This window comes from Aphelocoma coerulescens, chromosome 5, assembly GCF_041296385.1.
Source record: "Aphelocoma coerulescens isolate FSJ_1873_10779 chromosome 5, UR_Acoe_1.0, whole genome shotgun sequence".
NCBI classification, from domain to species: Eukaryota; Metazoa; Chordata; class Aves; order Passeriformes; family Corvidae; genus Aphelocoma; species Aphelocoma coerulescens.
The window spans coordinates 65,555,162-65,572,345 of record NC_091019.1 but is presented as its reverse complement, the minus strand read 5'-3'; the positions used below and the strand labels follow the sequence as shown (position 1 = coordinate 65,572,345).

Here is a 17,184-nt window from a genome sequence, read left to right as displayed (position 1 = left end):
TGGGGTGGGAGCACCCACAGCGGTGGAGAGGAGGACGAGCTCAAATCCCGACAGCTGCACTCCATGAGCGCTCCTGGAAATCCGGGCTGGGAGCAGCCAAAAGCTCTGCTCCAGCTTCCCGGAGCGTTTCCCTCTTCCCTGGCCTGGAGTGCTGCATCTGTCCCAAGACAGATCCATGCCCGAGGAATGCCAGATAACAAGGAGGGAAGTGTCAAACTCCTGTAGGCTGTGTCGAGAAATAAATCAGGGACACATTCATGGCATTCCCGACAGGAATGCTCACGTGGGAAGCAGCTGGACACCCTCAGCCCCATCCATCGCAGACACAGGGATTTGTCACTGCCGCCCTGTCCCCTCCATCCTAGGCAGAGTGCAATCCTCTGCATCCCGCTCATCCCGGAAAGCAGCTCCCACCCGTGCTGAGATTGAGCTGGTTTGGAATTCTGGCTGTTCCAGGGAGTGTCACTGCCGGGGCCACATCTGGAGAAGCCACTGCCCCTGGGCTGCAGGCAGCTGGCTGGCTCCAGCCCCTGGAAGGAGCCGCCTTGCCTGGCCATGGAAAACCATTAGGACATCGAGCAGGGTCCAGGCCAGCTGGACACAATCCGCAGCCTTCGAGGAGTTCTCCGTGCCAAAAAGTGGCTTTTCTTTGAACCTCAAACACCTCCGTGGCTCTCCAGGGAAACTGGGAGCCGCAAGGGGCCAGCAGCACCTCTGCCTAGTGAGAGATCCCAGCTGGGATGTCCCTCCCGCGGGGAATGGTGGCACTTGGTGGCACCTTGGAGGTGGCAATGGGCAGAGGGGGCAGGAAGTGGGGGAGGGAAAGGAAGGAAAACCGTGCTGCTCCTTGGGGTCTTTGGGGGCTGTTGAAAATCCAAACCACGGGCCCTGAGGATCCTCTGGACTGGGAAGGAGGAGCTGCCAGGCTTCCTGAAATCTTTAGGGTGCTATAAAGTGCCTTTTCCCAACTCCAAAAAAAACAAAAGTGGCAGCTGGGAAGAGCTGGAGTCCTGCCCTGGCCTTCGGAGCAGAGTCCTGCTGGCATCCCTGGGGCTTTGGGAGCCTTAGCGGGGATGGGAACAGGGATGGGGATAGGGATGAAGAAGAGGATGGTGACAAGAAATGGGATGAGGGTAAGGATGGGAACCATGATGTGGATGGGGTCAGGGATGATGATTGGGGTGGGGAGATGGGAATGGGTAGAGATAGGGATGGGGACAGAGATAGGGATGGACACTGGGATGGGTGTAGGAATGGGGATGGATATAGGGACAGGGATAAAGGTGGAGACAAGGATGGGGATGGGGATGAGGGTGGGCAATAGAAAAAGAAGAGGAAGATGGGGGAAGGGACAAGGATGGGGATGTGGAATAGGTCTTGGGAGGTGGATGGGATTGGGTATAGGGACAGGGATGAGAATGAAGATGGAGATGGGGACAAGGATGGGGCTGGGGACAGGATATGGATGGGGACAGGGACAAGCTGTGCTCGCCCACACCCTGTGCTGGGAAGGGAGGTGGTGCAAGGACTGCTCCCTGTAATCACTTCCATGTGCCTCAGCAGAGCCTCTGGCTGCAGGGTCCATCCCTTCCCTTAGCTTGGGCATAAAAACAATCCAGAGCCATTTCCTGGGAGGCATTTTGGGCAGAAACAGATGTGCTGACACTATGAAAATGGGGGAAGCTCTGGGATGGGGCTGAGGACGGATCTTGCCCGACCTTTCAGCCCCCACCGCTGAGACACTCCCAACCCCTGCGCTAAACTGGGAAAACCAGGACAAACCACTGGTCACACTCCTGCCAGATGTGGCTGCCAGAGGGGCCGGCACCTCCCTGTCCTGCTGAAGGCTCACCTTCCCGTGGGCTCCCAGCGAGAAGCAGGAAAAGCAGAGGAATCCCTGGCTCAGAGACTGCTGAGGCAGGAAATCCCGGCAGCCTCTCCCCCCAGCCTGGCAGCGCTGGGATCGCTGAGCCCCTGCAGCCGGCAGAGATAAGGGGAGCAGCAGGAAACGCGCACCTCTCCGGGGGCAGCCAGGAAAGGAAGCGATTCCCGGTGACGGGAGCGTGCCTGGGGGCTGCAGCACACAGCGAAGGCTCACAGGATGCACCGGTTGGCGCTTTGGGATGTTTGGAGGGAAGCAGGGCTGGTGTGGAGCTGGGATAAGGGCAGGGATTCAGCTGGCGCTGGCACGGGCTCGGCCAGCAGTGTCCCGGTGCCAGCTGGGTCAGTGGGTCACTGTAATAATGCCCTTGGAGCGTTTCTCCTCCTGGATATCGGGAACCAGCCCTGCTCCAGGTCAGGCTGTTTGGCAGGAAGAGCCACAAACCCGTGCCTTAAACACTCCTGCGGTTCCTGCAGAAAGGGGCTCCCGCAGGGAGGTGGCTGTGCACCCCTGAGCTCCCTGGATCGCACCAAAAAGTGTTTTGGCCTCACGTCTTAAGAAACAGAGATGTCTGTGTGGTGCCCCCTCACAGAATCATGGAATTGTTTAGATTGGAAAAGTCCTCAAAGACCATGGAGCCCACCCATTCCCCCAGCACTGCCAAGGCCACCACTGCCCCATGTCCCCAAGTGCCACATCCACATGGCTCTAAAATCCCTCCAGGGATGGGGACTCCACCACTGTCCTGGGCAGCTGTGCCAGGGCTGGACAACCCTTTCCATGAAGAAATTTTCCCTAATATCCAACCTAAACCTCACCTGGCCCAGCCTGAGGCCGTTTCCTCTTTCCTGTCCCTGTTCCCTGGGAGCAGAGCCCGACCCCCCCCCCGGCTGCCCCCTCCTTTCATGGAATGATAGAAAGAAAATCCCTCCATCCTTAATAACTGGAATCTGCTGGGTCATACCAGCCCATGGGACAGCAGCATCTCCGAGGCTCTATAAAACCAGACAGAAGGAAGAGAAACCCCATTAGCTGCCCCCTTGCCTGGGAAGGGAGGCACAGCCACGGGTTTGAGCTCAACCCTCAGGAGCCATCTGAGACACCCCAGCTGGTGCCCAGCTTTCCAGCAGCAGGGAGGAGCTCTGTGCTGTGCCAAGGACAAAGGGGGACTCTCTGGGTGGCCGTGCCCCTCCTCTGGGGTGGCTCTGCATCCCCTCAGGCCATCTCAGGGGATTTCTCCTGCTGGCTCCATCTCCCTGCCGGCCCTGTGGCTGTTTCCTTTCCCGGGAGCATCCTGAAGGAGCTGAGAGGGGGGCAGGTCCCCCCCAGCACAGCACCCAGCTGTCCATTTTTGGGAACAATCCTCATTAATTTTGCTCTCGATTCCTTGACTCAGCTTCGCCTCAGGACTCAGCACCTCCTCATCCTGGCCCTCTGCAGGGACCCACTTCCCAATGGATCCAGGGATGGACCCACTTCCCAATGGATCCAGGGCTTGCTGAGGTGCATCCTCAAGGACAGCCACCCCTGCTGCAGGTGGTTTCCCATGCAGGGTCCATCCCACACCCTCCAGCTGTGACCCAGCACAGATTTTTCTGCTCTGGGAGAGAGGTTTTCCCTATGGAGAGCTGGAAGGATGGGGTCCAGAACACCACGGGGTTCATGGAAAAACAAGATTTTTATAAAAAGAGGGTTTCTTGGCCCTGGGCAACTCGGCTGGAGCAGAAATGTGGGAAAAGGAGAGTGCATGGAGAGGAGGCTTGGAGCAACCTGGGGTAGTGGAAGGTGTTCCTGCCTGTGGCAGGGGGCTGGAATGAGATGAGCTTTAAGGTCCCTTCAACCCAAACCACTCTGGGATTCCAGGATTAAGCTGCTGAGTCCTCCCAGCTGGAAAGCAGAGCTCGGATCTCCCAGCACCCCGGGGAGCCAAAGACTCACAGGATGAAAACTCCGCTCCCACATGGAAAAGTTTTCTGAGACATCTGAGCCCCAGCCCAAAGGACTGCTCCAGGTTTTAGAATGTATTTTAAGACACAAAGGTAAAGAAAAGGGTGTTTTTTCAAGCTCTGGGGCTCTCCTTCCTTCCTTCCTCTCTCTAAATATTGCTGCAAAGCTGGTTTTGCTCCGGCAGCTGCCGGATGAGCGTGCGGAGCCCTGCGAGCCCCCGGAGCTGCCGGGAGCTCAGCACGGAGCTCGCAGGGAGCTCCCAGCCCTGCCTGACACTGACTGATTCCTGCTCCCCAAGATTAGCCACAAGCTCCTTATTTGGTCCAGGCTCCAGCAAATTCCCTGGCAGAGGGGATTGCATCTGCAGGCAGAGCAGCCCGGATGGGTTTGTGCTGGAGCACCGAGAGGGTTCACACCAAAGATAAAATCAGCCCAGCGCCTGCGTTTCCAAGGAGTCTCGTGTTTTTCCCTGCAGCACAAGGCACAGCAGATGCACAGTGCCTGTCCCCATCACTCTCCAGAGCACAGAATCATGGAACAGAATCACAGAATTCCCTGAGCTGGAAGGGACCCACAGGGATCATCCAGGGCAGCTCCTGGCCCTGCCCAGACACCCCAACAACCCCACCCTGGGCATCCCTGGCAGCGCTGTCCAAACGCTCCTGGAGCTCTGGCAGCCTCGGGGCCGTGCCCATTCCCTGGGGAGCCTGGGCAGTGCCAGCACCCTCTGGGGGAAGAGCCTTTCCCTGATATCTGACCTAAATGCCCCAACACAGGTCTGATCCTGCCCCATCCCAGGGCTCTGACCCCGACACCCGCTGGGCTGAGCTGCTGCAGCTTTGGGACACTTCCTCGGGCGTTTATACCCAGAATCAAGAGTTTGCTGCAGATTTAGGCTTTATTTGCTGCATGGATTAGGTGCCCCTGGGATGTGCCCAGCTGGAAGAGGACAGGGACCCACAGAATCCCGGAATGCTTTGGGTTGGAAAGGACCTTAAATCCCATCTTGTTTCAACCCCCTGCCACGGGCAGGGACACCTTTGCCTAGACCAGCTCCTGCGGAAGCTGGGATCCCATGGCCCGCCCTGGGAGCACCCTCAGAGATGGGATTCAGCCCTTCCCACGGCTCTAACAAACCCAAGTCGCCCCCCAAAACCTCTTTCCAGCTCATCTCTCCTCGCCTGACCTCCTGGGGCCTCCAGCCCTGACCCCTGCAGCCCCCGAGGGCTCGGGGGTGACTAATCCCAGCAATTAGCCTCGTTCCCTGCATTTATCTGCTTCCCGTCTTTGTCTCCCACTGACAGCCCCTCCGAGCAAATCTGCTTCCAGCCACATTTCCCCGGCTCCGTCTCCCCCCGCCAGCCTTTGTCCCGCGGAGCCTCTCGGGGCTGGGTGAAGAGGTTATTCCCCCCCGACACGTGTCCCTCGCATCCGCTGTGACCAAAAAGCAGCGCCCAGCAGCGCCGAGGTCACCCGGGCCCGGCAGGACCCGCTCCGGCTGCAGGCGGGAGGATTTGTTCTTTAAATTGAAGACGGATGCAGCCCCGGCGGCGTTTCAGGCTAAAAGGGATTTTAGGGCTGAGCGATCCGGCTAAATGGGGACAGAGGGCTTGGGGTGGCTGGGAATTCAATGGGAAATCGCGGAACACATGGGCAGCACATTTGGGAGCTGCCTGCCCCGCCCTCCTCGGGACAGGCTGTGCATCCACAGGGGAGCTCCACGGACACACGGAGAGTCAGAGGGATGGAAGTCCTCACATGTGTGCGGTTCACAACCTTTCCATGCCTAAAGCAGCGAGCCAGCCCCCTGCGTTTAATTATTGTCATGTTTCCTGAGATTTTATTTTATTTTTTAGTTCAGGATTCTTCTCCCATTAAACTGAGCTTCAAAATTTTGGGGGGGATTTTAAATCCCCGAATTAAAACAAACAAACAAACAAACAAACACCCAAAACAAAAAAAAAGAAAAACAAACCCTTCAAAATCCTTCAAATCTCCTTTAGGTGGTTTTTCCCCAACGAGGTACAGGCATCTCAGGAAGGAAGGAAAAAAGAGACAGAGAGATGGAGGGAAAAAAGGATGGATTTGGGTTGAATGGGACCCTAAAAATCATCCAGTGCCACCTCCTGCCATGGCAGGGACACCTTCCACTATCCCAGGCTGCTCCAAGCCCCATCCAGCCTGGCCTTGGACACTTCCAGGGATCCAGGGGCAGCCACAGCTGCTCTGGGCACCCTGTGCCAGGCCCTCACCACTCTCCCAGCCAGGAATTCCTTCCCAATATCCCATCCATCCCTGCCCTCTGGCAGTGGGAAGCCATTCCCTGTGTCCTGTCCCTCCATGCCTTGTCCCCAGTCCCTCTCCAGCTCTCCTGGAGCCCCTTTAGGCCCTGCAAGGGGCTCGGAGCTCTCCCTGGAGCCTTCTCTTCTCCAGGTGAACACCCCCAACCCTCCCAGCCGAGAGGCTCCAGCCTTTGGAGCATCTCCGTGGCCTCATCTGGACTCGCTCCAGCAGCTCCACGTCCTCCTGCTGTTGGAGGCAGCCCTTTAGGTGGGATCGGCCGGGGAGCGCTGGGCACCGCTGCCGGGAGGGGAGGAGAAGGAGCGGGATGGGGCGGGGAGCGGGGCCGGTCCTGAGTCCCGGCGATCCCGGCGATCCCGGCGATCCCGGCGATCCCGGCGATCCCGGCCGCTGCCGCCGCCTGCCGCCCGCACCGGGACGCGCACCGCGCACCGATGCGACAGCCGCACCCACGGACAGCCCCCCGTTCCCGGCGGGACCCCTCGCTGTGCCCCCGCACCCCGCGCTGGTCCCTGCTCAGGCACAGGTCCCTCCCCGCACCCCGCAGACACCCACGGGGGGCACAGCCGGGACCCAAAGGAGAGGATCAGGGCTGCACCCTCCCAGCCCGGACACACCCCGGGGCCCGCGGTGCAGGTGTCCTCCTTCCCTCTTTCTCCTTTCCTTTCCCTCCTCACCCCCTTCAGCCCCCCCTTTCTCCCCATCCCAGGGGTGATCCCCTCTGCTCTCCTTCCGGACTTCCAGGGCCCCCCTCACCCTGGCCCCAGGCCCCTCCTGTCACTCCCTGCACCCCCCGGATCCCGCCCCACAGCCGCCCCCTGACTCGCCCTTGGTTATGCTGGAAACGCCACCGAGCCCAAAACCACTTTCCTCGCTCTTTCCGGTCATCCCACGGCTGGGACAAACCCTGCCCCGGGCTGGGCTTGTGCAACTGGGAAGCGTTGCTCCATCGCCCCTTTCCTGCCCAGCGCCTTCCCACCGCGGGGTTGCTTTCTTTCCCCTCGTTTTCCTCCCCCTGGTAGGGTGCGATGCCCGCAGCCCCTGGAAATGCGGCACGAGGAGGTGGCTGCAGCCCCTGGACCTCCCACGGGACGAGCCCGCGGCTGTCGGCAAAATTCCCAACTTCCCAGGGCTTTTTTTCCCCTCCAGGGCGAGCCCGCAGCTGGAAACCATCGGCGGGATTGCAGCCGGTGACTCAGAGCGGCTCTGGTGTCTTCCGTGCACCAAAGCTCCCCTCTGCTGGGGAGTCACCGCCAGGACGGGGGGACACGAGGAGCAGCCCTGTCTCCATCTACCAATTTAAATCAGGGGGTTTGGATGTGTTTAAGATGCTCGGTGCATCTTCCCAGCAAAAAAACTCCCATTGTTCCAAAGGAGGAAAAAACCCCAACGTGAGGGTTCCCCATCCCTGTGCTCCGACCCCTGGACACCTGACCCCGGCTGCCTCCCCAGCCTCTCAGCGCATCAGATTGGCAGCGGGAGCACCGCCTGCCCACGCCAGGGAGCTGTGAATCCCCAAATCCCGCCGTCTGGAGAGAGTGAAAAGCTGAAAGCCTGTTTAGTCTGGGGAAACCGGAGCTGGGGAAGACGTGGGAACAACTGGGAAAGGACCCCGCGGAGGGGAAGGCAACGCTCTGCTCCAGGAGCAGGGTCCCCGGGAAGGGGAGCGAGTCTGGGATGGGTCGGGAAGCACCAGGCAGAGGCGATCCAGCGCTCCCGGGCAAGGAAAAGGCTCTTCCCTGCAGGACTCTCCCAGCCGGGTTTGCTCCGCATGGGAATGTCCAGCAGGAGCTGCCAAAGCCGCCGTTCCAGGGCAGCCGCATCCCCGCATCCGGCTCCCCGCACGGCGCTGCTGCCAAAGCCCTCCCCGGCTACGGGCTCTAAATTAGGGTATTCAGACACCACGACAAACATTTCCAAAGGGAGCGCTGAGCTGGAGGGAGAAAATCCCAGCGCGGCCGCCCCGAGTTGTGACAAAGAGCAGGCGGACACGGCTCCTCCGGGCAGCAGCGGCTCTTTGGGAAAAGCCAAGCTTGGAAAAAACACGGCACAACTCTGGAGCAGGCACCACCCCTCGCCAAAATGTGGCAAGGAGAAGCCGTAGGGAGTCAACAAAAGTTTTGGGGGAAAAAAACCAAACCAAAACCCAATTAAAATTCCTTGTGGATACTTCAAGTTTTTCCAGCTCCTCGTTTGTCTCTGGGTTTCGTGGCTGCTTTTTCTTCCGCTTTGGGTTGTTTTTATTCCGGTTTTTCCCCCCCTCTCTCCACCAGGAATGTGACCAGCCAAAGAGGGTCACGTCGGAAGCGTGACGAGCGGGAGAGATTCGTCATCCGTGGTGATGAGACTTTCTCCAAATCATTTTCCCCTCCCCAAATAGCTGCAATTTATGCAAATGAGCCCAAAGAAGAGCTAAACGGGGACTCGGTGCAACCTGGCTGCCCACGCCGGGTTCTCTCCCAGGGGAGAGGGAGGAGGGAGATGAGTCTGCGGTTACATTCCCGGCTGGACACCTATCCCTGGCTTGAGGGATCCATCCCTCTCCACAGAGAAGGATGGGCACCGTGGTTGGCCGCAATCAACATCAGATCCTCCAGCAGCAGGGGAAGGAATCCAGGTGAAATCATCCCCCTGCCCACCCGTTCTGACACCATCAGCCACACCTACACTGGGTGGATGCCTCCTGTGCCTGCTCCCAGAGCCTCAGATGGTCCCTACAAGTCCCTTCTCCATCCCAGGCTTTCCCCATCGAGCACTGCAAGGTCAGGAGCAGCAGCACCCCTGGTCCTTCGGGGTTTCCAGCCACAGCTGCTGCAACCGGGGGCAGCACCCACCTCCAGAAGGGGCTGGGTTTTGTCACAGTTCTTCCTTCTCCTCCTCTTGCCAAGCATTGAATTGCCGCTGAATTTGGCCTTCCGGTGGCTGTCAAGGGACTTTCCAATGGTGGGGGAGCAGCCCAGAAGTTCAGCCTCTTCCCCAGTCAGAGCAGATGTGGCAGTGCGGAGTCACCGCTCAGCCAGCAGCGGATCGGATCCCTGGGACCATCACAGAATCCCGGAATGGTTTCAGCTGGAAGGGACCCCAAAGCCCACCCAGTCCCAACCAGTGGGCAGGGACACCTCCCACTGTCCCAGGTTGCTCCAAGCCCCGTCCAGCCTGGCCTTGGACACTTCCAGGGATCCAGGGGCAGCCACAGCTTCATGGGCACCCTTTGCCAGTGTTTCCTCCCTGGCGTTTGCAGCGTCGCAGCAGGGCTGGCACAAATTTCTCCAGGGATCAGGACAGGGGTTGTGCTCCCAGTAAATCAGCTCTCCAGAGGTGCTGGGCTCTCCTTCCCAATCTTCATTCTTGGGAAAACCTGAGGGATCTCACCACGTCTTCCCCCTGCTCCATGCCGCTGGGATTCCCGCAGGGAGCTGACAGCAGTCGGTGGGACCAGGGTGCCGGCTCAGCTAAGGAAGGCAGTGGGTGTTTTCCAGGAGCTGCTTTGGACGATATCGCTCGGATTGCTTCCCAGGGCAGGCTGAATTTCCTCTCCCTCGGGCCCCAGGCAGGAAGCAGCCTCTGGGTTCACACTCAGCCCTAACGAGGGCAGCACTTCAACACCAACCGTGGGTGAGAGCTGAGCTGCAACGAGTTTTATCTTGATTTCTTCCAGAGCTGAGATTTTCACTTGCACTGTCACAAACAGTCCCTGCCCTCACTGCTGAAGGAATCACCAACTCCCTTCACGCAGCAGAACTACAGCCCATCACTAAAACCTGTTATGCTGATATCTGACCCCTTAGACCTCCCTTCCCACCCCTGCTGTCATCTTGATACTTCCCTGTGCTTCGTGTACACTCATCCCGAGTAGCAAAAAGTGGCCTGAAAGCAGACAGCCACAGTTTCATGCTTATTCATCATCACATGCGTCCTGCGAGCTGCTGTGCGTGTTTTGCAGCCGCGTTGCTGCGGTCGGAGCTGCTTTTCCTGGAAGAAGCTGTGGGGGCTCCTCCCGGAGTTTGCTGGTGGGACGGAGGAGCACTGCCAGGGGCTGTGGGGTCAGCAGCGGCACCAGCACATGGCACACCCGTGGGATGGGCCGCGGGTAGATGTGGCACCTGCTCGGGCTGAATCATATCACAGAATCCCAGAATCGTTTGGGTTGGAAGGGAGCTGAAGGATCATCCCGTTCCGTCGCCCTGCCGCTGGCAGGGACACCTTCCACTGGATCAAGGTGGCTTCTGTCCTGTGATGCCCACAGAGAATCAGCCCCAGTCCCCCTCCCTGGGCCACCCGCGGGTTCAGCCCCAGCCCTCGGCCCTGTCAGCCCTCGGCCCTGTCCCCCCTCCAAGGGCTCAGTCCCCCCTCTCCCGTAACTCCCCCCTCCGTGCTTGGACCCAACTCCCTCGCCCGGGGCTCAGCCCCGTCCCCTTTCCAGCACTCCCCACCCCCGAGGGGCTCAGCCCCAGCTCCCTTCCCTCCAGCGTCTCATCCCAGAGCCCCTCACCGTAACCCCCGGCACTCACTCCCGGCCCCATCCCCTCCCTCTCCCCGGGAGCCTCGGTTCTCCCGGGGGAGCAGCGCAACCCCCCCCCTCCCCGCAGCCGAGCTCCGACGGCCGGGGCGGGCCGGCGGCGAGAAGGGGCCGTCCCGGGGGCCGTGCCCGGTTGTACCGCACCTCCCTCCTCTTCCTCCTCCTTCTCCTCCCTCCCTCCCTCCCTCCTCGGCGGGGGCCGCCCGCCCCGCCGGGACAGTCGCCGCCGGCAGCCGCGGCGCGGTGCGATCCATCCATCCCATCGCATCCCGGTGCTGGACATCCATCCCATTCCATCCCATCCCGGCGCGGTGCGGGACATCACCGCCGTGCGGTGCGGGATTTTATCCCACCCCGCTGCGGTGGAGGACATTGATCCCACCCCGGTGCAGCGCGGGACACCCCGAGGCGGAGCGGGGCTTCCCTCGCAGCCCATCCCGGCGCGGGCGATGATCCCGATGGAGACGGAGGGTTACCGCTGCCGCAGCAGCCGCTACATCGAGAGCGGCCAGTCGGCCGTGCCCAGCTCGGTGCTGTTCGCCGCCGGGCTTTTGGGGAACGTCCTGGCGCTGCTGCTGCTGGGCCAGCACCGGCGGCGGTCCCGGTCGCCCGGGGGCCGCCCGCCGCGGGTGTCGGCGTTCTACGTGCTGGTCAGCGGGCTGGCGGTCACCGACCTGCTGGGCAAGTGCCTGCTCAGCCCCATCGTGCTGGCCGCGTACGCCTACAACCGCAGCCTCAGCGAGCTGGGGCCGGGTGGCCGCGGCGAGGACGAGCCGGGGGTGCTGTGCCAGCTCTTCGCCTTCCTCATGGCCTTCTTCGGGCTGGCCCCCACCCTGCTGCTGCTGGCCATGGCGCTGGAGTGTTGGCTTTCCCTGGGGCATCCCTACTTCTACCGGCGGCACCTGACCCGCCGCCTGGGTGCCGCGCTGGGGCCGGCGGCCGCCGGGCTGTGCGCCCTGTTCTGCGCCCTGCCCCTGCTGGGCTTTGGGGCGCCCATGCAGTACTGCCCGGGCACGTGGTGCTTCATCCGGATGGCCGGCGGTGGCCCACGCCAGCTGGTCTTCCCCGTGCTCTACGCCAGCCTGATGGGCTTGTTGGTGTTGGCCATCGTGGCGTGCAACGTGAGCAGCATGCGGCACCTGTACGGCATGGCCCGGAGGCAGCCCCGCCGCGGGACCCCCCCCGCCGCCGCCCCGCGCATGGAGGAGCTCGACCACCTCGTCCTGCTGGGGCTCATGACCGTCCTCTTCACCGTCTGCTCCCTGCCGCTCATCGTGAGTAATCCCGCTGCCCCCCGCCGCCAGGAAAACCCCCCCCTGCGCCGGGGAGCGGGGGTGCTCGCTTTGGTGCCTCACCGGGGGTCGGTGATTGCATTAAATCGCTTGGGAAAATACCTTTTCTCAGCACCATCGCCTCTCAGGGAGGTTGGATTGGTGATTTGACCCCCCTTGGAATAGTCCCCCACCCTGTCCATGGGGGTCAGGGCATTGTTGAGCACCCTGGAATTTCCCCCCCCCCCCCGCCCCACCAGCTCCTGCCCCTGGGAATGTGGGGGGGTGCTTTGCCCCCCCTCAAACACCCCTCACCCCATGCCCCAGGGCTCAGTCGTTGAGTTAATCCATTTGGAAAAATATCCTTTCCTCAGCACCATCGCCTCCCAGGGAGGTTGGGTTGATGATTTGGCCCCCCTGGAACAGTCCCCCACCCTCTCCATGGGGGATAGGCCATGGCTAAAGCACCCTGGAATATCCCCCCCCCCCCCACCAGCACCACTCAGTCCTGGGAGGGTCAGAGCACTAATTTTGGGATAAACCCTGACACCACCACCAGCTCGTAGGGAGCCAAGACTTCGCCTCCTAAATACTCCCCCACTCTGCCCACAAGGATCAGGTCATTGCCTAAAACTCCTTGGAATAACCCCAACCCCCATCACCACCACCCACTCCCAGGGGGGGCAGGGGTTGCTTTGGCCCCTTGGAATAAACTCTGGAACCACCACCCCCTCCTGGAGATGCCGGGGGGGTTCATTGCTTTAGTGCCCTGTGAGTAACCCACCCCTACCACCCTCTAGGATCCTCTCCAAGGGTCAGGTTATTCCTTTAATCCCCTTGGAATAAGATCCCCCCCCCGCCCCCCGGCTCCACTATCCCATTCTGGGAGGTTGGCCCTCCTCAACACCAGTACCACATCCCCAGTCCTCAATTTATTTAAATTAATTCAATGAATTAAATTAAATTAAATTAAATTAAATTAAATTAAATTAAAAGTTGTCCTTTAACCCTCATGGAATAACCCCCCAGCACCACCACTCTGTGCCAGAGGTACTGGGGGGGGGGTGAGGTAATTACTTTGTCCCCCTTCTGAGTGTCCCCCACTCTGTCCCAGGGATCTGACTGTTGCTTTAGCCCCCGTGGAATAACCCCCAACACCCCATCCTGGGATGGGGGAAATTAATCCATGGCTTTAATCCCACTGGAATTACCACAACAACCCCACCACCCTGTCCTGGGGGCTGATTTATTGTTCAAACTTCCTTGGAATATTTGCCCCCTCCACCCCACCCTGTCCCGGGGAGGGTCATTCCATTGCCCCCTCCCTGGAATATCCAATCCCAGCACGGCATCCCCAGGGGTCAGTTCATTGCTTTAATCCCCCTGGAACACCCTTCTCACCATCACCACACTGTCCCAGAGGTGTTGGAGGGTCAGGTCATTATTTTAGTCCCATCTCAGTGTCCCCCCCACCCCATCCCAGGGATCAGTTTGCTGCTTTAGCTCCATTGGAATAACAGCCCTCCCATCCCATCCCATCCCATCCCATCCCATCCCATCCCATCCCATCCCATCCCATCACCACCCCTCCGTTCCTCTGAGATGTTTAAGGTTTAGGGGGGGTCAGTTCATTGCATCAGACCCTCAATAACCCTCATTCCCACCCCATCAGACCTTCAATAACCCCCATTCCCACCCCATCAGACTTTCAATAACCCTCATTCCCACCCCATCAGACCCCTCAATAACCCCCATTCCCACCCCATCAGACCCCTCAATAACTCTCATTCCCACCCCATCAGACCCTCAATAACCTTCATTCCCACCCCATCAGACCCCTCAATAACCCCCATTCCCACCCCATCAGACCCTCAATAACCCCCATTCCCACCCCCGTGTCCCAAAGCTGCTGGGTACATCCAGCTCCCTTTGAACCCCACTGAAATACGCCCTGAAATCCTCTCACTTCTTCCCCAGGGATGGGGGTCCCGCTGGTGGGGTGGAGGTGGGAGACCCCCAGCATGAGAGAGCCCTCGCTGCCCCTCCCCTCCCCCATTCCTGGGCCCAGATCCTGCAGTTCCACCTTTCCATCACCCTCTGCGGGCAGAGTTGGTGCCACAGGAGGGGCTACCCTGAGATCAGGGTGGGGGGTGTGCGCTGGTGCTGCCACTGCCTTTGGTGACGATTTCCACATCCTCTTCCTGTCCCCTCTGTCGCCTCTGGAACCGGATCGTGAGGTATCAGCCACCAGCAGCCCTGGCACCACTGGGCTGGTACTGGTTTTGTGACCACCCCAGTGGTCCTCAGTCAGGATGAATCCCTGAGTTAGCCAATGGATGCCAGGTCCAGTTTCCATGGCAGCACCAGTGGGGGGTCAGAGCATCACCTGCCAAGGTCGGATGATTTCTTCATCCATGAAACCACCCCGGTCACCAGGGCCACCTTTCCAGCTTTAACATCCTGCTGGGAACACAGCATCCCTGTGCCACGGCCATCCATGATCCAGCCCCACTCCCAGCCGGGTCTGCAACCCACAGCACATCCTGATGCAATCCATGGGGATACTGAAGGGTTAAAACTTCTTTTGCTGCCCTCACGGGGATATTTTTATCCCCACCGTAGCAAGACCTCCCCTCATTCCCCCCTATTTCCTTGACCTTCCCTAATTTCCCCCTATTTCCTGGATTTCTTTGCCAGATCCGGGCGTACATGGGGGCTTTTGCCGCTGACTTCAACGAGAACGCCGACCTGAGCGCGCTGCGCTTCCTCTCCGTCAACTCCATCGTGGACCCCTGGGTCTTCATCATCTTCCGCACCTCCGTCTTCCGCACCTTCGTCCGCAGGGTCTGCCGGAGGCTCGGCTCCCGCAGGGCCTCTCTGAAAGGCTCCAGCCCCGGGGCTGATGGCCAGTTCTGTCCCCCGGGCTGGTGCAGGACAGACGCCCCGCAGCTCGGCATCCCCTGAGCGCGGCGCTGCTGCAGAAGCCGGCGGCTGCTGGCGAGGATGAGGAGCGAGCCTTCGGCCCCGCATCCCTGCCCTGGAGCATCCCGAGGCGGCACAGGGCGGTGGCAGGCAGGGACAGCGTCCAGCTCGCTGTGAGGGACGCTGTGAAGGGATTCTGTCCCCTCCCCAAGCTGCGTTTGGCCCCGGAGAGGAGCCGGGGCGGGGCTCCCGGGGATCTGTGAATATTCCGAGCGTTTTGTGGAGGGTTTGGGGAGCGCCCGGCTCCAGGAGAGCGTGAGGGATTTGGAGTGTGGTTCAGGGCAGTGGGGACGCACAGGGAGGAGAAGTGTGAGTGTGTCCCCTTGGAATAAAAGTGGTTCAGAGCCCTGTTTCATCGCCTTGTCCTGTGCATGATCCCATTCCTTGCCAAGGGCGTTTATCCGGAGCTGGCTTGGGGTGTCCCCAGACTGGGTGAGGGGCAGGAGGGACTCAGAAAGCTGAGCAGCAGCTCCTGGTGTGACGAGGAGCTGGGTGCAGGTGGGATCCCTCCACGGGATTCCCATCATCCCTCCCTGGCACACCCCCCATCCCTTCCCAGGATCTTCCCTATTCCCGGGGCAGGGCTGTGGTTTATCTGCTCGTCTCTGGAAAACTGATTCCCCCGAGCACCGATGCTGCATTTGTGTTCCTCAGCCCTACCTGCTGTGCTGTAATTATCTAAATTCAGTATTTATGACCACCCTGAGCCTTAATGAGAGCAGTAATTGAGAGCAGGCAGAGCCCGGGACGCACGAGCTCCCGGTGCAAGCGTGCAGGAGAGCGATCGTTTTGATGGAAGATCCATTTCCGCTCAACCACACGGATAAGCTGGATTTAATTTCTGCCTCAAGTGACCATTTAGGCCAAAAGCATTACGATGACCAACTGTTTAGTGCCCTTGGAGGAGACAGAGAGTATTTCTCTCCTCTGTTTAGCTAAGCCTTGCAAGGTGTAGCTGTGTTCCTGCCCTCTCTCATGTGATGTTTACTCTCGGTGTCAGATTCTGGTTTTGAAGGAACAATATCTTGGAGCTTTTTGGAGGTGACCTGCTGGGGTTAGCTCTGGCTGTTTCTCCCAGCTGCAGAAAAGGGCAGAGCTGTGTTTGGGGATATTTTGGGGACACCTGTGAGCTGCCGGCTTGGTGCCTCTCCTCGGGGTTTTCTGAGGAGAAAGAAGGAAGTGAGGGTTGGTTCATGGATTGGTTTCATGTTACTGCCATGGTATCGACTTGGAGATGGCTCACGTGGGGTTGCAGAGTCAACAGCTCTGAGCCTGCACCGAGGCTTTCCCGGGATCTGTTCCACCGTGGCCGGATGAGATAATGGCCCTGGAAAACCTTCTTGTTGTGCCCCCTACACTGGGACCTCCTGCCCCAAACAGATCCGTGCTCCACTCGGGACAGGTGGACCAGGCATGGCCAGGCTGGGAGTGTTCAGTGATGTAGAATCATGGAATGATTGTTGAGGTGGGAAGAGATCTCCAAGGTCATGGATCCAGCATTAGCACGAGCTGGGGGTGCTCTGTGTGTGCAGGGCATCGTCTGCCCGTGATCCCAGTGAGGATTCACTCCTGGAGAGAGGCCTTGCCCCAGGAGCAATCCCTGCTGCAGGAGAGATCTCTGGCCCAGGGAAGGTCCCTGCCCCAGGAAAGGTTCCTGCCCCAGGAGAGATCCCCTCCTCAGGAGAGGTCCCTGCCCCAGGACATGTCCCTGCCTCAGGGAAGGTCCCTGCCCCAGGAGAGGTCCCTGCCCCAGGAGAGGTCCCTGCCCCAGGGAAGGTCCCTGCCCCAGGGAAGGTCCCTGCCCCAGGAAAGGTCCCTGCCCCAGGAAAGGTCCCTGCCCCAGGAGAGGTCCCTGCCCCAGGAGAGATCCCTGCCCCAGGGAAGGTCCCTGCCCCAGGAGAGATCCCTGCCCCAGGAGAGGTCCCTGCCCCAGGGAAGGTCCCTGCCCCAGGAGAGATCCCTGCCCCAGGAGAGGTCCCTGCCCCAGGGAAGGTCCCTGCCCCATGCAGTGTGTGTTTAGATCCCAGGGTAACCATGATCGGTGGAAATCAGTAATGAAACTGACACAAACCACATCAGGTTCTTCATTAAGGTGCAAAACCAGACTCCAGCCGAGCCCCAAGACGATGCAAACACCGCATCACCGACCCATCCCTGAGTTCATCATCACAGGGGAGAAACCATGGAGCCACGAGCGACCCCATCCCTGCAGCATCCCCGCTCCCTGGCTGGGGCCACACGTATCCCAGTGACCTTGACAGCTCCTCTGGCTTGGGCAGCAC

At 60.0% G+C, this 17,184-nt stretch overlaps 1 protein-coding gene across 1 annotated transcript; it reads left to right on the top strand.

Moving 5' to 3' along the window:
• Nucleotides 1-10,916: 10,916 nt before the first annotated feature.
• Nucleotides 10,917-15,241, top strand: LOC138110936 (prostaglandin D2 receptor-like). The gene is made up of 2 exons (XM_069016087.1): nt 10,917-11,923; nt 14,618-15,241. The coding sequence occupies exons 1-2, from the start codon at nt 11,099-11,101 to the stop codon at nt 14,882-14,884; spliced, it is 1,092 nt and encodes a 363-aa protein (XP_068872188.1). The 5' UTR covers nt 10,917-11,098; the 3' UTR covers nt 14,885-15,241.
• The last annotated feature ends 1,943 nt before the right edge of the window (nt 15,242-17,184 follow it).